Source organism: Pristiophorus japonicus, chromosome 4 (assembly GCF_044704955.1).
Source record: "Pristiophorus japonicus isolate sPriJap1 chromosome 4, sPriJap1.hap1, whole genome shotgun sequence".
Lineage (NCBI taxonomy): Eukaryota > Metazoa > Chordata > Chondrichthyes > Pristiophoridae > Pristiophorus > Pristiophorus japonicus.
The window spans coordinates 118,242,641-118,264,195 of record NC_091980.1 but is presented as its reverse complement, the minus strand read 5'-3'; the positions used below and the strand labels follow the sequence as shown (position 1 = coordinate 118,264,195).

Sequence of the window (21,555 nt, the reverse complement as noted above, 5' to 3'; positions counted from 1 at the left end):
AGAAATCTGGAATTCTCTCCCCCAAAAGGCCGTGAATGCTGGGTCAATTGAAGCTTTCAAGACTGAGATCAACAGATTTTTGTGGGGAAGGGTATCAAGGAATTATGGGTCAAAGGTGGTTAAAAGGAGTTGTGGAACAGATCAGCCATGATCTAATTGATTGGTGGAGCAGGCCCGAGGGACTGAACGGCCTACTTTTGTTCCTATAATATAATGTCAGTATTACTATAAATTACTATGGGCAGCACCATAGGAGATCTGATGGAAGCTTACTAAAAGAAAAGCTTTCCGTTTATTCATCTATTTATCAATTTGATTTAGTCAGCAGCAACCCATTGAAAGGTGGAAAAAAGGCTGAGAGATCATCATAGTTTACTTTTCTCCTTTATTCATCAACCTTTGTTGAAAATCTAGCAGAAAACGTTCAATCCAATCATCATCATGCTTTGTGCTAAAAGAGTAACCACAATAATAGCACCTGTGTGAGAGAGTCAAAAGTTTAGGTTTACAGATGGGTATTTTTATGAGTAACAGTTAACTACCAATAAACAGCAAGATTTGTAGCCTTCCCAAATGGGTAGGCAATGCTTCCTGTAAAGTTTCTGCCAGACAGTACGACATGGCAGTGCTGTGGAGCAATCACCGTGGTGATGTCATGCTGTGCTTGCAGGCCCGTACCCATGCTTGTCCCACGCAGTGAGTTTTTGAATGTAGTTGTACCACATGATGTGTCATGGATAGAGGATAGGTACTTCCTCACAGGAAAGGGAGAATCACCTTGTGTGATTCCCAAATGCATGGTTTCACAGGGCACTGGTAGGGGGAGGCCTGCTCGCCCTCATTCCTGGGGACAGTGCATAGCATGGGGAATAGACAGTCTCACGCCCAACAGCAATTAAAAAGAGCCAATTGGAGCCTGCCATCTAACTACTCCAATATGATCCAAAGACATGGAAGACCCTTTAAACGTAACAGCACTCGATTAAGCACCAGAATCAAGGTGACAATCGAGGAGGATAAGGGGGAAGACAGCATTGCTCCCTTACATAGACAAGCACAAACCCCAGGAAAATAACAGGTGGTAAATTTACTCCAGAACTGCCTAGCTAGGAGGTTAGTGCACAGTATCACATGAGGAACCATGAAAAAATAATAACTTAGCTTTATTTTCTATATCATATTAATTTTAGAAAGAAAATCCTCCTTGGTCACATTTCCAAAGAACATTCTTTCCTTGGAGTGCCTTGTTGGCGAGCAGGTATTGTGGATGGATACGCACAATTCCTCATGAGGTGGTGATCTCGGCTGTGCTGAGGAGGACTTTTCTGCAGGGAGGGAGGAAAAATCAAAAGGTGTGTAAGCACGGGACGTGTAAGCAGATGGCCAGATCAAGAATGATATTGGTCGTAGTCTGGGTAGTCTAGGGGCTGCTCTGTGACCTGGGACCCAAGAAGCAAGAAGAATGTAAGGAATTTTATAAATTGTTCAACCAAACTGCATGATCTCTAATCTGTCTGGCATGTGCACTGACCTCCTAACATTGACCATAACACATAAGAAACCGATTAGATAATTAAGCCGTTGGTTTGACCACTTGAGTTCCCACCACACAACTAACAATCGCATTTCTGTGAGTCACCGCAGGTTGATTCAGCAACTAGTTTATCTCCAATGTTTTGCTTGCAGCATTAAACTCTGCCAATGAGTTGGAAAAGGTTGGATAATGTCTTAACTATGCTTGTAGACAAAAAGCTGAGTGACTGGGGCTGTGGTCTGGTGCAACATTTCCTGTTAGACACAAGTCTGGTTAAGTGACTTTCTTTCCTTTAGTCAGTCCTGCCCTGTTACATGCAATACGATTTGAGTTGACTGACATTGTAACACTCATGGAGAAAGTGGCGTGGATTTTCAACACAATGGATATGAAAATTGGCTAGTTTCTATAATTCCAGTTTTACAACTGGCGGCAAGTTGAAAATCTACCCCAGCATCAATGAGCAGCACCAAACCATGTCCCCTCACATTACAAGGTAATGCTCACCCATAGAGGTGGTCCTCCATTTTTCTTCATTACTCAACGCATCACTGTGCTTAGACTATGATGTCATGTGCCCATATCTTCATGTTTATATTGACCACATACACTTAAATCCACTTACTGCCATGTGGAGTACCACAGGTGCACTGAAAAGTGGATGGGCTAGGTAGCCTCTTGACCACTCTAATGTGCACCACGATGTTATGACAACATGATGCAGAACATTCTCTGGTACCAGCTATTATGCAGGAGCTGAGACAACATCATTCCATAGCTAGTCTATCCATCAAGGTGATTGGTTAGCTGCACTACCTGTAGATTCGAGCAGCGTTATGGTATGAATTTTCACCACACCTGACTGAACTGTGCTATAAAAGCAGCATATGACATTTCATTCTGTTCTTTAAAATCTATTCACAGGGTGTAAACCTACACCTACAGCAAATTTCATTTTTTGTTTGTTAATGGCTGTAATCACTCTCAACTGGGGAATGATCTATGTCATGAGTGACCTGGTCTCAGCCCTCCACATTGGAAGGTGCACAGGAGAGACCTGAGATAAGTCTCTGTTCAATTTCCCTTCATTCCCTCTTGCTCTGCCTCCTTGTTCCTCCCTCTTTTATAAAGGTGTGCTCATCAAAGTGACACTAAGATATCACAGGGAAGCCACAGTGACACCAGAGGTACCACGGTGACATCGTAAGGAAATTGCTACTGATTTGTGACAGTACCACTGTGTGAGGTGAACTCGAAGCTCTATTGAGCTGAGGTATGAGAGAAACAGTGCAGCAGCATAACAGTACTCCCTTTCTGTGTACATGAGAGGGTGTACAACAGGGAATACATAGGAAATAAATGATTTTGGTTCAGTGTTAAAAATCCTGAGGTTCAATGCTTAGCAGGAATGACATAAAAGTGGAGTTCCAGTAATGATGTCTGATTATCACTCACTGAGAGTACACCTGTTGTTACAGTCTTCCTGCAGTGGGATTATCTAAAATACGACCGCAGACTGCTTAGCAGTGTGCAGTCAGAATGATGCGACTTGTTTTTTGGCCAGTAAGGGGTGGAATGAGACAAAAAGCTGGTTTTGTCATGCTGCACTATACGTGTAAGGGAGAGAGAGAGAGAGAGAGAGAGAGATCTCCTGTTTGACTTAGCTCAGAATCGAGCCGGAGAACAAAAAAATGGAAATGTTTTTGTATTCAAAACAACCGTGGCCTTGAGAAATCCTTGATTTATAGTTAAGAGGCAACTGGGTGGGATGACAATAAGCACAATTAAACCCTGGGCATTCTGAGGCCTATATTTGAATGAATTTTACTGATCGTCAAGTGGGATGAATTGATATTAGTTGCCGTGGTTATTGCTTGCTGCCTAAAGTCTTTTGACAAAAAGGAAAGGTGAAGAAATTAATAAAATTATAATAGTAAACAGAAAAGGAAAATGCGGACCGCAAGACAATAACCAGAAGCCCTTGTATAGATTTTTTAATGCATCCGTAAAATCTTTCTCAAATGAGGCAGTGATGTCAAGTGTATCATCAATCAGCAGTACGAAGGAATAGGAAAGGTTGTAGCTTGAGACAAAGAAGAAGAAATTCCTTTTCTGCACTTGCCAGCTCATGACTTTCCACCCATTCACTTTAAATGGAGGTGAAAATCGTGGCTGGTGAGCAGAGAGAAAGGGATTTCTACCTCAGTGACTTTACAATTGCCCTTGTGCTGGATTGGCTGACCGAACCTGAAAGTTCTCAAGAGGTTACCTCACCAGGCCATGCACGTCACCAATTTCACTTGAACCCCTGGCATCAATGCTAAAGGCATTCTGCTCACATGGAGAGATTATCGTTTTCAACAATAACTGCAAACTCCTTGACATCACCACCTCCCTACTGCTGTTAACAATCTGCATCAGTGCTTTCATGAATTGCGCTTTGATTCTTGGATTTGTTCTGGACCTGAGCAGGAGCGGTTCTTTGGTCAGGTGATTCTGACGGGCTGCTTATGGTTATAAGGATACCCTGGGGTCGAACGTTTTCTTTCTTAGTTGGACATTTTCGCTTCAATTCTTCAGAGCTGAAAAGGAAAAAAGGAGAATGGTTAATAAAAAGGATAGAAATAAAAACAATTTATATAGTACCTCTAATGGAAACATAAGAACAGGAGTAGGCCTTTTCCCCCTTTTCATTAATTCACGGGAATGTTTAAAATTCATTCAGTCCCTCAAGCCTGCTCTGCCATTCAATTAGATCATGGCATGATCTGTACCTCAACGCCATTTTCCTGCCTTTGCTCCGATACCTTTACCTAACAAAAATCTCAGTCTTGAAAGCTTCAATTGTCCCAGCATCCACAGCCTTTTGGGGGAAAGAGTTCCAGATTTCTACTATACTTTGTGGGATGAAGTACTTCCTGATTTCACTCCTGAATGGCCTGGCCATATTTTAAGATTATGCCCCCTTGCTCTGGATTCCCCCACCAGAGTAAATAAAATTGCAACCTTGCTGCAATGCTTCATCTCACCCTTAACAAGCTCCCCGCTAGAGTGGAGTTAATCTACAGGACAAGCGGGAAATTGTTCAATCTCCGACGCCTCCAGTCCAGAGCCAAGGTTGCTCCAATCTCTATCATTGAATTACAATATGCAGATGACACTTGCGTTTGTGTACACTCAGAGTCCAAACTCCAAACCATCATTGACACCTTCACTGAAGCGTACGAGAGTCTGGGCCTCACAGTAAACACCAGTAAGGCAAAGGTCCTCTACCAGCCTGTCTCCGCCCACAGTACTGCTCCCTGGTTATCAAGATCCACGATGAGACTTTGGACAATGTGGACCACTTCCTATACCTTGGGAGCCTACTATCAGCAAGGGCAGACATCGATGACGAAGTCCAACACCGCCTTCAGTGAGTCAGTGCAGCCTTTGGCCACCTGAGGAAAAGAATGTTTGAAGACCAGGATCTCAAACCCGGCACCAAGTTCATGGTCTACAGAGCAGTAGGAATACCCATCCTCCTATATGTTTCGGAGACATGGATTATGTACAGTAGGCATCTCAAAGCACTAGAGAAGGACCACCAACGCTGCCTCTGCAAAATCCTGCAAATTCATTGGCAGGATAGGTGCACCAGCGTTCTCTCTCAGGCCAACATCCCCAACATCGAGGCATTGACCATGCTTGATCAGCTCTGATGGCCTCCTTGAAAAAAAATGCAACATCCCCACTGACTCTTAGGAATCCCTGGCCCATGATCGCTCAAAGTGGAGGAGGAGCATCTGAGTAGGCACCGAACACTTCGAGTCTCTTCGCTGGGAGCACGCGGAAGCTAAGCACAAAAAGCGGAAGGAGCGTACGACAAATCAAGCACCCCACCCACCCGTCCCACCAACCACCACCTGCCCCACCTGTGACAGAGACTGTAGATCCCGCATTGGTCTCATCAGTCACCTGAGAACTCATTTTAGTGTGGAAGCAAGTCATCCTCGACTCTGGGGACTGCCTAAGAAGAAGAAATAGGTTCTCTGCATTTACCCGATCAAATCCTTTCATCATTTTAAACACCTCAATTAGATCATCTATGAATCTTCTGTACTCAAGGGAATACAAACCAGGTTTATACGGCCTGTCCTCATAGTTTAACCCTTTAAGCTATTGAATAATTCTGTATGTATGTATCATTTTAATGTAGAAAAGCAAAGTATTTCGCAGAGCTTTAATCAAAGAAATGGACTGAGCCAAAGAAGGAGCGGTGACCAAAAGCTTCTTAAAAAGATTGCGTTTAAGAAGGGTCTTAGAGGAGGAGAGGGAGATGGAATGATGGATGATTTTAGGGAAGGAATTCCAGAGTATGGGGCCCAGACAACTGAAGTCACGGCAGCCAATGGTATGGGAAAGGGAAGCCAGAGTCAGAGGAAAGTAGAGTTCAACAACAACAACTTGCATTTATATAGCAGCTTTAACATAGTAAAATGTCCCAAGATGCTTCACAGGAGTGATTATATTACATAGGAAATACATAGACAATACGACACAGAAACATGCCATTCGGCCCAACCAGTTATGCTCCAGTCGAGTCTCTTCCCGTCTTTCCTCATCTAAATATACCTGCATAACCCTCTATTCCCTTCTCCCTCGTGTGCTTGTCTAGCCTCCCCTTAAATGTATCTATAACTTTTCGCTTCAACCCCTCCCTATGGTAGCGAGTTCCACATTCCCACCACTCTTTGGGTAAAGAGGTTTCTTCTAAATTCCCTATTGGATTTCTTGGTGACTATCTAATATTGATGGCCTCTAGTTATGCTCTTCTCTACAAGTGGAAACTATGGGCCCAAGTTTCCACAAGAAAAAAAACGGGCGCCCCTCCGAGCTGGTCGCCCGTTTTTCGCGCCTAAATATGGCGCCTAAAAAAATCCTCGGTATTCTCCACATACTTTCAGGTCCTCTGGCCCTCGGCGCAGCCAGCATGAGCTGTGGGGGGGGCGGAGCCAGGTCCCGGCGCTGAAAACAGTGCCGGAACCTCTGCACATGCGCGCTACAGTCGGCACGCAAGTGCAGTAGCTCCAGGCGCCGAACTGTGTGGGAGGGGCCCGAAGCACGCAGCCCCTAGCCCTGGCTGAATGGCCTCACTGGGGCTGCGTGAATAAGGCTCCTCCCATGGCCAGCTCCTGCTCCCCGCCCCCGACAAGACCCGACACCCGCTCATCCCCCCAACCCCACCGACCAGACACCCGCTCCCCCCCCCCCCCGCTGACCAGACCCGACCCGACACCCGCTCCCCCCCCCACCCCGTTCCGACCCGACACCCACTCCTCCCCCCACCCTGACCCGAGACCCGACACCCGCTCCCCCCCCGCCCCGCCCCGACCCGACACCCGCTCCCCCCCCACCACGACCCGAGACCCGACACCCGCTCCCCCCCCCAGCCCCGACCCGACACCCGCTCCCCCCCCTGCCCCGACCCGAGACCCGACACCCGCTCCCCCCCCGCCCTGACCCGAGACCCGACACCCGCTCCCCACCCCGCTCTCTCTCTCTCCCTCCCTCCCCTCCCCCTCTTTCTCCCCTCCCTCCCTCTCTCTCTCTCTCTCCCCCTCCCTCCCTCTCTCTCCCTCCCTTCCTCCCCCTCCCTCTCTCTCTCTCTCTCTCTCTCTCCCCCCTCCCTCCCTCTCTCTCTCCCTCCCTCCCTCTCTCTCTCTCTCTCTCCCTCCCTCTCTCTCTCTCTCTCTCTCTCTCTCCCCCCCTCTCTCTCTCTCTCCCTCCCTCCCCCCCCTCTCTCTCCCTCCCCCCCCTCTCTCTCCCTCCCTCCCCCTCTCTCTCTCTCTCTCTCCCTCCCTCTCTCTCTCTCTCTCTCCCTCCCTCTCTCCCGCTCAGCGACACGAACGGCTGCAGAATTCTCCCTGGCTGAAGCACTTTCACACAGGTAGGAAGATGGTTTATTTAATCTTTTCTTGGCTTATAAATGTTTATTCAGGTTGGATTTATTTGTATAATATTTGTAGAAGTATAAATAAGGATTTATTGTCGAATTTAATGAGTTCCCTTCCCCCCCACCTCGTTCTGGACGCCTAATTTGTAACCTGCGCCTGATTTTTTAATGTGTAGAACAGGTTTTTTCAATTCTACAAAAATCTTCACTGGCTCCATTCTACTTTAGTTTGGAGTACATTTTCACTGTGGAAACTTTCAAATCAGGCTTCAGTGGCCGGACACGCCCCCTTTTGAAGAAAAAATTCTGTTCTAAACTAGAACTGTTCTACCTGACTAGAACTGCAGAAAAAAAAATGTGGAGAATTCTAAAATAGTCCGTTCTCCACCAGTTGCTCCTAAAAATCAGGCGCGAATCATGTGGAAACTTGGGCCCATTCTCTCTGTATCCACTCTATCAAAACCTTTCATAATTTTAAAGACCTCTAGTAGGTCACCCCTCAGTCTTCTTTTTTCAAGATAAAAGAGACCCAGCCTGTTCATCCTTTCCTGATATGTATACTCTCACATTTCTGGTATCATCCTTGTAAATCTTCTCTGCACCCTCTCCAGTGCCTCTATATCCCTTTTATAATAAGACGACCAGTACTGTATGCAGTACACTAAGTGTGGTCTAACCAAGGTTCGATACAGATTTAGCATAACCTCCCTATTTTTCAATACTATACCTCTAGAAATAAACCCTAGTGCTTGGTTTGCTTTTTTATGGCCTTGCTAACCTGTATCGCAACTTTTAGTAATTTGTGTATTTGTACTCCGAGATCCCTTTGTTCCTCTACCCCACCCAGACTCACATGCTCCAAGTAACAAGTGATCTCCCTATTCTTCCTACCAAAATGTAATACCTCACATTTATCTGTGTTGAACTTCATTTACCAATTATATGCCCATTCTGCAAGTTTATTAATGTCTTCCTGCAATTTGATGCAGTCCTCCTCAGTATTGACTATTGCCCCGAATTTGGTGTAATCTGCAAATTTAGAAATTGTGATTACAAAGTCTAAATCGTTAATATAAATTGTGAACAACAGTAGTCCCAAGACTGATCCTTGTGGAACAGCACTACCCACCTTCTGTCACCTTTTACCCTTACTCTCTGCTTTCAGTCTTGAAGCCAGCCAGCTATCCATTCTGCTACTTGTCCCCTGACTCCACATTTTCTGATCTTGTTCATGAATCTATTATGGGGTACCTTATCGAAGGCCTTTTGAAAATCTAGATAAATTACATCTACAGCATTACCATTGTCTACTCTTCAAAATGAGGGTGGTCAAGCAAAACTTTCCCTTTTGAAAACTTTCCCATGCTGACTATTCATTATTATGTTTTTGGTTTCTAGATGGTCTTCTATTTTCTCCTTTAATAGGAATTCCATTATTTTGCCTACCACATGATGTTAAGCTAACTGGTCTATAATTCCCTGGACATGTTTTATTCCCCTTCTTAAATATAGGTATTACGTTAGCTATCTGCCATTCCTCTGGCACTACACCTTTTCAAAAAAATTATTAAATATCAAACAAAATTTGACATTGAGCCACATAAGGAGATATTAGGACAGGTAACCAAAAGCTTCTTCAAAGAGGCAGGTTTTAAGGAGCACCTTAAAAGGAGGAGAGAGGTGGAGAGGCGGAGAGGTTTAGGGAGGGAACTCCAGAGCTTAGGGCCTAGGCAGCTGAATGCACTGCCGCCAATGGTGGAGTTGAGAAAATCGGGGATGTGCAAGAGGTGAGAATTGGAGGAGCGCACAGATCTCAGAGGGTTGTAGGCCTGGAGGAGGTGACAGAGATAGGGAGGGGTGAGGCCATGGAATGATTTGAAAACCAGGATGAGAATTTTAAAATTGATACATTGCTGGACTGGGAAGCAATGTAGGTCAGCGAGGACAGGGATTATGAGTGAATTGACTGCGTGTGAAATATGATATGACCAGGAGGGTTTTGGATGAGCTGAAGTCTATGGAGGGTGGCAAGCTAACCAGGAGAAAATTGGAATTGTTGAATGCAGAGGTGACAAAGACATGGATGAGATTTCGACACACTCACACTCTACTTTCACTGGTCTTTTATCTCAGACTTGAGGGCGAGTCACACTCTAATGAAAGAGGTGAAGTTCTCCCCCTCGTTTATAGTTGAGAATAGGAAGCATTTTCCAAGAAGACATCTTTTAGGAAATTCACATCCCATTTGTGACTACAAAATCATACATTGACACCCTCGGAGTCAAGGGATTAATAAAATGTACCTTCAGTTGGCTCCTTCACATCACAATAAAATGAGACAGTACGATTAACAAGGACTAGTGTCCGAATGCCCAGACCAGATTCCCCTTACATGTCTGAGCATAAGTGCAGGACTCCCAGATTTCACAGGAATTCCTGTGTACACAGGTTAATATTGCTTAACATATGCTCTATCCCCTCTCCCATCCACTACTAGCGTAGATCAGTCATCTTTTGGTGATGAAAACTTTCCAACTTGGGAGCAACAGGTTGGACATGTCGGCTGTCAGGGGAGCAGAGCCCATAACCACTCAAAGCAAAGGGCGTGAACTCCAGCCTAAATTGCAGGGGTGGATACATTGCGCCTGTAAAGGCAATTCAAGGTGCCCATCCTAACCTGCCTGCTGCAGGTGGAGCAACTCTCAGCCATTCCACTAGGATGTCGCTGAAGCTCTTCCCAGGCCAAAAGAAGAAGCCTAAAAACTCTTCGGCTGTAGCAGGCTCGATTACCTTAGAACTGGCAAGGTTAGGGGCTTTTCCCGAGGCCTTAGCGGGACTCTGCCCGCTCTTAGCTGGCAGAGTTCTTTTAAGGGTGTAAAGGGTGAAATTCCCTGGGAAGTCGGAGAACTCCCACAGACGGTCCCCTTGACATAAGGGGATGTTGCGGAAAGCCCACCAGAAAACAGCAGAACCAAAAACATGGGGTGGAATCTGGTCAAAACCTGGTTCTGCCCTGTTTTCCGGCCCCCAATGGAGTTCTGCTGGGTTTCTGCCTTGGCCTGATCAGAATTTCAGGGCCATTGTTCTCTCATGTTGATTAACTTATAATAATAACTTGCTATAAAAGAAAACACATTTATTACTGAGCGCAATAGCACCACAATTTAAATACTTTCATGCCTTTTTAGTTTGTGTTTACTTTTTTGACAGTACAGAGGAAGGTGTTTAAAGTTGAACAGAAACATTTTGCTGAAAGACTGGTCAGGAGCTGGAAGTTCTATATTGGTGCTGGACATTGTGTAGCCCAGAACTACCTCGTTTAACCTACTAGGAGTGACAATTACTTTTGTTTAAATATGGGTCTAATTTAATGTGTGGCTGTGCTCCATTAAGAGAACAAGCTGTTACAGCCCAATATATCTCTCAGTTTTACCTGCTATCCTGCTCCTCTGTTGCTGGAGCCTGCTGCACAGGGCTGGGCTCCAGGTTCTCACTTTTTCTTTCATCGCTGTCCTTCAGGCTGAGGGATTTGGGAGAGGCAATATCACTGGCATCTGTTTCATTTCCATCTGTTAAAGATAGGGACAGCACAAACTCTCCTCATTCATACAGTATTGCAATTGACAACACGTATTGGCACTTGTAGGTTCGGTCCACACAAAGTAATTTTGTATATTTCGGTTTGCAGTTTCCTTGTGGCAGGATAGGTAGTATCATAGGGCTGAAGTTCCTCTTCAAACAGCAATCGGGGAATGTCCCTGTTTGTGACCATTGTTGTATGATAAAGGAAATGCTGCAGATGCTGTGTATGCGGACTTTCAAAAGACCTTTGATAAGTTGCTACATAGGATGCTAGTTGATAATATTATGGTGCACGGATTAAAGGGAGTGTGGCAGTATGGATAGGAAGTTGGTTAAAGAACAGAAAACAAAGATTAGCAGATGATTAATAGATGTCTTTTGGACTACAGGGATATAACCATTAGAGTTGCTGGAGTTAGTGTTACATGATTTGGACTTGGGTATAAGGGACACAATATCAAAATTTGCAGATTAAACAAAAATAGAGTGGTTAACTGCAAATCCCCTGGGAGGACAGGCGCACCAACATCAGTGTCCTCGACCAGGCTAACATCCCCAGTATTGAAGCACTGACCACACTCGATCAGCTTTGCTGGGCAGGCCACATAGTTCGCATGCCAGATACGAGACTCCCTAAGCAAATGCTTTTTGTGGAGCTCCTTCATGGTAAACGAGCCAAAGAAGGACAGCGGAAACGTTATAAGGACACCCTCAAAGCCTCCCTGGTAAAGTGCGACACTAACACCTGGGAGCCCCTGGCCGCTGACCGCCCGAGGTGGAGAAAGTACATCCAGGATGGCGTCGAACTCTTCGAGTCCCAACACAAAGAGCGTGAAGAGGCCAAACGCAGGCAGTGGGAGGAGCGCGCGGCAAACCAGCCCCACCGACCCCTTCCCTCAACGAATGTCTGTCCCACCTGCAACAGGGTCTGTGGCTCTCATATCAGACTGTTCAGCCATCAAAAAACTCACTTTGGGAGTGGAAGCAAGTCTTCTTCGATTCCGAGGGACTGCCTATGATGATGGTTAACTGTGAAAAGGACTATAAGTAATTTCAGGAGGATATAGACAGGTCAGTAGATTGGGCAGTTAGACTTCAGATGAAATTATGTGCAGAAATGTGAAGTGATACATTTTGGGAGGAAGAATAGAGTAGGAAATATGCACCAAATAGTAAAACTTTATAAACAGTACAAGAGCAGAGAGACTTAGGCATTCAGATACATCAATCTTTAAAAGTGGAAGTTTCGATAAGAAATATAGAAAATAACTAATTGCACTGGTCAATAGCTAAAAAGGAAAAGTTGATAAAGCTGTAAAAAAATATTGTATTAAAAGTTCACAGAAAGAACACAGAGTATAGAGGAAATGTTACATCTATACTAATGCGCACTTATAATACTGTGCCCAATTTTGGGCAACTTACTTTAGGAAAGGTATCAAGGCTAGAGAAAGGATACAGAGGGATATATCTATGAGAAACTTTAGTTATTGAGGCAAGACTAGAGAAACTCAAACTCCTTTCACTAGAACAGAACGAGCCAAGAGGAGATCTGATGGTGGTGTTAGAATTCGGAGTTTCGATAAGATAAATATAGAAAATAACTAACTGCACTGGTCAATAGCTAAAAAGTATAAAGTTAAGATCACCACCAACAGGATGAAAGGAGCAGTCAGGAGAATGTTTTCAATGCAAAGTGTTGTTAGGACATGGAACGCCTGAACCAAAACAGTGGTGGAAACAGAATCCATAAAAGTTTTTAAAAGGGAAGTGGATAAATGATTAAAAAATAAATATTTAAAAGGATATGGAGAAAGGACAGGGAATGGGATTAAGTAAATATCTGTTTCAGAGAGCTGGTTCAGATTCTATGGGAGCCGAATGGGTTCCTTCCATGGTGTAAAATGCTAGTGAAGGTTGGTGGACTTCGATAGTCTGGACATCATAAGCTGAGCCTGATTCCATTCTGACCCAACATCCGCACACATGCACTTTCCACTAGTGGTCGCTTGACATTGATCTGGAGAGGAAACATGGACTGGTCCTCTTCGCCTCCCTAGCCCAGGGCCACGCCTGTGCTGTTGTTGCTGAGATCAGCTCACTCAGCACAGAATGGAACCATGCACCTTAAGCTTTGTATAGTTCATGTTTTGTTCCCGTTTTACAATGAAGAATGCTGCTAGCATGCATGTTGAAATTGTAAGGCAGAATTGATTGATAATTAAATCTTCCACCAAAGCAAACTGAGCTTGTAAATTACTGTTATCTGAGTCTGAAAATAGAGGAAAAAACGAGGACTAAGGGTTAGCGACTCACCACCTCTTGGATTGTAGTCTGAAGTTTGTTTCCGTCTCCGTCTCAGGACAACCTCCAGCTCATTCTCTGTCTTGTTGTGGCTTGGGTCTGGAAACCCCCGACTTGGGCTCTTCTTCATCGAGTCCTGTGAGCAGACAGTGGAAAATCAGGCGCACCGCACGTGACAGAGGAACACACTATAAGTGCTATCCCCTTCAACCTCAATGCACCTGAATCATTGATGTCAAACCCAAGCGTGTAAATTTATAACTTTAGGTTATTAAAAACGATATAAGTGCAGTTCTTTATTTGTGGCAAAGTGACACTGACCTAGAAATCTGATGGCGCCGCACCAGTTTTACAGGCATAACACGGGCGCCTAAATGTCCAATATTGCGCGTGGCATGCTCATTCAGGAATTATGCCGCCCGCCATATTGGTAAAGGTTTGTGCATAGACCCATGCCTGAAATAAAAATAGGGGGACTAACACCCATTTGAGGCCCCCTTTGCAAAATTCCATTGTGACTGACCACAACATTTGCTGTGCACGCTGTGGTCAGTATTCTCAGGCTGTTGGCAGCCAAACCATCCATCCTTAAAAGAGACGAATGGAGGCTGCTTCCAAAAAGGTATGTTTCTATTTTTTTATTTGCTTTATTGTGGAGGAATACAATACTTTATTAAATGCCGGGGCCGCTGGCGATCTTGGTGCCTCCCGGGATCGGCGAGCGGTCTCTGGGGCTGCGACAGGTGCCCGCAGCTCGTAGGTAATAAAATGAGGCCAGTGGGCCAATCCCCGTGGTCTGGCCACAGGCCTCATTAGGCACGTGCAGCGTGCACAGCACGGGGATCGGGCCACAGCTCGGGCACAATCCGATATTTCTAGGTTCCTCTCTGTTACACTGCCTTTGAGAAGCAAAAATGCATTTAAAATAAGGGGCAAGTTATAAGAGGTCAAATTAAAGTTTTATTCAGCATTTCTATGGCAAGGAAGCCCATGACTCATATCAATATGAATAATATTATCGAGCGAGTGTGCTATAAGACTTTTGCTATTAATGCGAGAGAGAATGTTACAGTAACTGACATATCAGAGAGTGTTACAGCGAAAGGTATGTTATATTAGACAGTGTTACAATAAGAGGGGTGCTTTATCAAATAATGTTAGAGTGAGGGGAGTGTTATTGTTTGTTATATTATATCGTATTACAGTGAAAGCTTATCATAAAGATTGTCACAGAGCACGTTTTTGTTAGATGGTGTCACAGTTAGGGGTGTATTATATTGGAGAGTGTTGCAGGTAGGGTTGCGTTATATTAAACAGTGGTACAGCAAGGAGGGTGTTATTTGACAGAGTTACGGTGAGGGTTATGAGGCATATTAGTATTACAATGAAGATTTATCAGTGTGTGACAGTGAAAGCTGTTTTTTAAGGTGTTATTTGAGAGTGTGGAACAGTTTGTTGTATTAAGACAGTCATACAAAGAGAGGCGTGTTATATCAGTGTTATTATAATGAGGGATGTGTTATTTGAGAGGTACAGTAAGAAGTATTGAGATATATCAGTGTTCTTCAATAAGAGGTGTGTTATTTGAGATGGTGTTATAAAGAAGGGTGTATTATATTAGTCAGTATTCAATCAGGGTATTTTATACGATTCCGAAATAATCATGCTATTTAAGGGTATTGTGCTAAACAGCAACGTATCTGACTGCGATGAGTATATTGTGGAAAGGTTAGAGAGTGGCAAAGTAATCATGTGAATAATTTACTGGGACCCCATTAATGTCAATACACTATATGTCTCGGCAGGAGGTCTGTCGCTGTCTCGCGACCTTGCATTGACCAACAGTTCGCCTCTTTTCTGACCACAGTAATTAAGCTCAAGTCAGAAAAACAGCTCCTATTTCTCACTTGACTGTACCTGCTGCGCTCACAAAACGCTGATCCGTAGCATTCCTCGGTAATCCCTTGTTAAGTCTTGATGATGTTCCTCACTCACTGATTTGTTCAAACAGTGTTTTATTTTTTTATCTGGTGCACGTTTTGTGAATGAATTGAGAAAAAGGAATCGCCCATTTTAAACGGTGGTGGACGCAGGATTACTGTATTTAGCTGGTGAGCGGAGAGGGGAGAAAAGCCAATAGCTGTCGTGACTCACACTAATGCTGAGCCTCGAGGAATTTCCTGATATTTAAAGTCTTCTGCTGAAAAATAGCAGTGAGAATTTTCAAATATCAAACTCAAAGCGATGCTCAGTGATTTCAGATAAATAGGCTCATTGTGTGGCCTAACAGAGATTGTTACAGACAGGGTGAGTTATACTGAGGGCTATTTTATATGACAATGAGGGAGCTGTAAACTGTGTTTTATTATGAGATTTTTTTATATAGAGGGAGTATTATAATACAGGCAGGCGAGTTATTGATATGGGTTTGTTGTACACTGGATGTTTACACTGGAAAGGGTGTTTGATGTGGTTTAACTTTAGTAAGGAAGACATAAACAATGTCATCAGGAATTTCCTTGGGGGGTTCTCCTGCTCAGCCGCTGTAACTTCGGCAGAAGAGTGGCACAAACACCGGCTATCTCGCGTGAATGGGATTCTGCTGATCTTCTGCCAAAGTTACAGTGGGAATAACCCACCAGGAAATTCTGAGTACGTATGTTTAAGCATAAAACGTTATTGTGAATAGTGAGGGGTATATCAAAGAGTGTTGAGGCAGAACCAGACTGTTCGCAACCATGGCTTCTTATTTAACCCATATATTCATCACCAAGAACGCCTACTTCCATCTCTGTAACATCACCCGTTTCCGACCCTGCCTCAGCTCATCTGCAGCTGAAATCCTCATCCATTCCTTTGTTACCTCTAGATTTGACTATTTCAGTGCCCTTCTGGCCGACCTCCCACCTTGCACGCTACGTAAACTCCTAACTCGCACCAAGTCCCGTTCACCCATCACCCCTGTGCTCGCCGACCTACATTGGTTCCCTGTCCGGAAACCATTTCAAAAACCACATTCTTTTCTTCACAGCACAGGCACCTAACATGCCACTGCATGTCCAGGAGCTGTACCGGCAGCGAACAGCATCACTGCATGTCCAGGAGCTGTCCCGGCAATGAACAGCACCACTGCATGTCCAGGAGTCGTACCGGCAGTGAACAGCACCATCGCATGTCCAGGAGCTGTACCGGCAGTGAACAGCACCACCGCATGTCCAGGAGTCGTACCGGCAGTGAACAGCACCATCGCATGTCCAGGAGTCGTACCGGCAGTGAACAGCACCATCGCATGTCCAGGAGCTGTACCGGCAGTGAACAGCACCACCGCATGTCCAGGAGCTGTACCGGCAGTGAACAGCACCACTGCATGTCCAGGAGCTGTACCGGCAGTGAACAGCACCATCGCATGTCCAGGAGCTGTACCGGCAGTGAACAGCACCACCGCATGTCCAGGAGCTGTACCGGCAGTGAACAGCACCACCGCATGTCCAGGAGCTGTACCGGCAGTGAACAGCACCACCGCATGTCCAGGAGCTGTACCGGCAGTGAACAGCACCACTGCATGTCCAGGAGTCGTACCGGCAGTGAACAGCATCACTGCATGTCCAGGAGCCGTACCGGCAGTGAACAGCACCACTGCATGTCCAGGAGTCGTACCGGCAGTGAACAGCACCACTGCATGTCCAGGAGCCGTACCGGCAGTGAACAGCACCACTGCATGTCCAGGAGCTGTACCGGCAGCGAACAGCACCACTGCATGTCCAGGAGCTGTACCGGCAGTGAACAGCATCACTGCATGTCCAGGGGTTCACATGAGTGGGACCCAGACACCGGCTTACATCTTCGAGGCCCAGACACTAAATCCCTCCATGATCTTGCCCCTCCCTATCTCTGTAACCTCCTCCAGCCCAATAACCCTCTGAGATCTTTGCTTTCCTCTAATTCTGGCCTCTTGCACATCCCTGATTTTCATTGTTCCACCATTGGCAGCCGTGCCTTCAGCTACCAAGGCCCTAAGCTCTGAAGTTCCTTCCCTAAATCTCTTTGCCTCTCTACCTCTATTTTCTCCTTTAAGACACCTTAAAATCTACCTCTTTGACCAGTCTTTTGGTCACCTGTCCTAAGATCTCCTTATATAACTCGGTGTCAAATTTTTATTTGATAATGCTCCCGTGAAGCAGCTTGGAATGTTTTATGACGTTAAAGGCACGATATGAATGCAAGTTGTTGTTGTTGGAGTCCGTAATATGTTATAGAAGCAAGTGTCAGGGCAGAGAGGGCTTTCTACATAGTTTCTAAACTATGAGGTACCACAAACAGTGTGAATTATATCCTATTTCATTTATATTAACAACTGCATCCATTGGAAAGGGTTCTTTAAGCTGTGCTGGTTCTATTGCTGCTAAATCTGCCTGTGCGGTGGATTTGGCTGCAACAGATGACGGCACACGAACGCGTTTCATGCATGCACACTTACTCCAAAGTTGTGAGCGTGACTTTAATGGACCTATGCATGTGTGATTCTCGCAGTTAGTTCAAAATAATAGCCAGATTATTTTAACCAGTGTGGCCGTGGACTTTCCTGGACGGCAGGGGATGGTTAGTACAGCTAACAGCGCTAAAATTGCATTGCTGGCCTGGACGGGTGGGCTGAGAGTTAAGCCTGCCTGTGGCCTTGACTGCCAGTGGTAGCCACTGTTTTATTTTGGCCGATGAGAACACTCAGAGAACAGAGACAACTTGGATGGGGTATCAGAGAAAAGAACAAACGTGCTTTCACGTAGCATTTCATCACAACCGCACGGGCAGAAACATCCTGAAGCCCTGCACAATGAATTACTTTGAAGTACAGTTACTGTCCTTATGTGAGAAGATCAGCCATGATCTCATTGAATGGCAGAGCAGGCTTAAGGGGCTGAATGGCCTACACCTGCTCCTAACTCTTATGTTCTTAAACACAGAAGTCCTTATTGTGCACAGCAAGATCCAACAAACAGCAGTGAGGTGAATAACCAATTTTAGTTGAGGAGGTTAAGTTGGTTAGGACACCAGGCTCTTTTCTCTGATACCCCACTTACTTTAAAGGATGGCCTCCAGTAGCAAAATCATCTTAGGAAACCCAGTAAAATAAGCATAGCAATTGGAGGCACCGAGTCCCCTCGAGGTGGGGGGGGGGGGGGGGAAGGGAGCGGGTTCCCAGGTTGCCAAGGGATTTTTAGAGACCGCTTGAAATATGCAGACAAGGCCTCAGTTGAACAGTGCTATAGATGCTAATCCATTCTTACTGTCACTGTAAGTTTTGTTTTATTTTTACTGATGGTGTTTAAAATTGTGGTCGTTAAGAAAGGGTTAAACTTGGTCTCCATATTACCAGGATCCCCTTGAGCTCGTCCATGGCGCTCTCCTGTGTTTTCTCATCCACTGGTGGCGGCTGTCAGGGTAAAAACAAACACACAGCAGGTATGAGTAATGGCCTTGCAGCAAGGCTGCTTCCCCTCAGCCACACAGCACATGGTGTCCTGCTGAGTCTCGACAACATCCCTGGGGCAAGTTAGTATCTCACTGTTACCAAGTGCAGCTGCCTCCCATCTGCCACCCCAGTTTAAATAAGCCAATGATGGCTGCTCTCAGCCTTCTCCTCATACCGATATGTATATATATTATATCTAGGCAGAATTCTTCAGAATTTATTCAGACAGTTCTGTTTATTGTTAAACTTGTCCACAGTTCAATAGGAATTGCTGTATCCAGAGGAAGAAGGGGGGAATTTTTCAAGCTGGTGCTCTCCCTGTTGTAGGGTGCATTGGCCATATTTTGCCACTTCAGAGGCCACAAAAGGCTTTGATGGGAAGAGTGGTCTCTGCTCTATCCAGTCTGCTATCTCTTCATATCCCTCTGCCCCCCTCAACACACCCCCCCATCACCAGCTGTATTATAACCCACATGAAGCATGTTTAAAAAATAATGTAATGCTGCCAGTCAACCCTGTTTGTTTCAAATCATGGGCACAGTGGGGTCATTTTAACCCCCAAAAAAGGGTGGCTTTGAGTCGCGTGGAAAGTTAAAATTAAAAAAAATTCAAACCCGAACCCAACCTGCCCACTTCCAGCTTTAATGGAGCGGGGCAGTGGACTGGTGACCAACCCGTTCCCAAGAGTCAGGCCCCTCATTTAATTATTTTAATGAGGCTGTGTGCCTGGGATTTCATCTCTCTTCCAGCTTTAACACAGGCCGGCCTGCAGCTATAAGGAGGTGAGGACTACTGGATGGAACAAGTAAGTGGCTTTCTAGCATAGCTTGTGGGCCAGGAGCAGCAGGAATGCTCCAGGCTCCCCTGTTAACCTCCCCGTGATCTGACCTACTGCCTCTCCCCACCCCCCCCGACCCTGGCAATCAGACCCTCCTCACCCCCCCCCCGACATGATTTCTCCCTCCTTCCCTCCCTCCTCCACGCTTGCCGGCTGCGGCCTGGTGCCAGACCAGAGGCCTACCCACCCGACAGTCAGCCAGCCTCTCAATATGGCTGGCTCCATACAGGATATGGAGTCCAAAAATGGTAATCAGGTCCTGCCAAATTTAATGGAGTGAAACCCGTTCTTCCGGGTTACCCGACCGTTAATCTGCACACCCCCACCCGCCACCCTCCCTGTAAATATCGGTTGTCAGTATTTACATTTCAAAAATAATATAGGAAGACTTGCATTTACTGCATTGCTCAGAAACGTCTCAAAGAGCATCACATACAGTGAATGACTTTGAAATGCAGCATCTGTTGTTTTGGCCATTTTGAGACAAGTGAGCGGTTAATCTATTTTTGACATTGTTGGTTGAGTGAGGAATGTTAATCAGGAGAACTTCCTATTCCTCAAGTAGCTAGATGGGATCTTAAACCTGGAGGGCAGATCAAGCCGCAGCTTAACATATCTCCCACAAGATGGCAGCACTGACAATGCAGCAAGCACTGAAGTATCAGCCTAGACTGTGCTGAAGGCCAAGAGAGGGGCTTAAACCCACAACCTTGTGATTTAAAGGTCAGAGTGCTACCAACTGACAGAATATATTGCTGTTAATAACCATGATAAAGAGAATGCATTCTTGTGGGATATCACTTGATTTGTGAGTCTATTTCTCAATGTTCTCTCCAAATGTTCAGGGAAAACGTGCTCTGGTTGCCATGTGCAGCAAAGTGGTTAATATGTCCATGAAGGATTCCTCTCTCAATATTTCTAGTGAAAACATGAAGATAGTCTTCACAGAGCAATTCTGCCCCACTTGGGCTGAATGACCTGTTTCTGTGCTGTAGATTCTATGTAATTCTATAAATGAGTGATAAGAACTGGCAACTTGTGGAACTGCAACAGGAGGCTGCGGAATTCAACGGGGGTAATCTTGACTTTGGGTGACAGTGTAAAACGGACAATATCGGGTCAGCCGCCCATTATACATCCCTCCCCTGATTTTCATTTCCATTGAAGTCTTGAAACAAATCGGGAAAGATGTGCAATGGGCGGCAGATTCGATATCAGCCATTTTACATTATCGGCAAAAGTCAAAATGATCGCCAATTTATTTCAAACAGGTTTGCTTAATTTTTATTGGTTAAAAAGTTGCTGAATATTTACAACTTTTTAAAATAAATCCAGCAAGGATCCAGCAATGCGGAAAAATTGCCCGAACTCAGATTTTTATGAATACAGTCTCTTCTGACCGACCTCGTCTAATTTTTAAAAATATATATAGCTCACATAGCCATGGACACAATAGCAAAGCCAGAGCGATGTCAAAGGTTATAGCCCCTCAATTGACTCACATTAAGAGCAGACCATCCTTAAGGCAGCAGCTTGGCAGCAGCTCATCTGCTATCACTGCTCCCTGAGGTGGGCTGAACAGCTGAGCACATGACACAAGCAGACGTCTCCTCAGAATATCTGTGCATTGAAGTTCATAACCCTGCCTCACCAAGCCACAGGAGATCATGCCTCAAATGTTAACACTTGATATTTCTATCAGCTGCCTGACTCCCTAGTGGCATTTGGACCTGAATGGCCCTTGCGAGTTCGTTACTTCATCCTCACCCAGAGGGTTTTGAAGATGGAAGCTAGTTACTTCTGAAGAAGGGAGAGAGTTGGCATCACATAATGTAGAATGTTAAAACACACTCTGAATTTAAAATTATTCCTACTAACACGTAATTAAATTT

General features: G+C 45.2%; 1 protein-coding gene across 1 annotated transcript in view; it reads right to left on the bottom strand.

Moving 5' to 3' along the window:
* Window positions 1-430: 430 nt before the first annotated feature.
* The window catches only part of LOC139262485 (shootin-1-like), a 168,149-nt gene continuing 147,024 nt past the window's right edge, over window positions 431-21,555 (bottom strand). The window contains exons 15-18 of the mRNA XM_070877666.1: window positions 18,727-18,786; window positions 13,368-13,491; window positions 10,903-11,038; window positions 431-4,116 (exon numbers count right to left, since the gene is read on the bottom strand). Coding sequence (XP_070733767.1) covers window positions 3,939-4,116; window positions 10,903-11,038; window positions 13,368-13,491; window positions 18,727-18,786 — 498 coding nt within the window. The 3' untranslated portion in view covers window positions 431-3,938. The remainder of the gene's footprint in view (window positions 4,117-10,902; window positions 11,039-13,367; window positions 13,492-18,726; window positions 18,787-21,555) is intronic.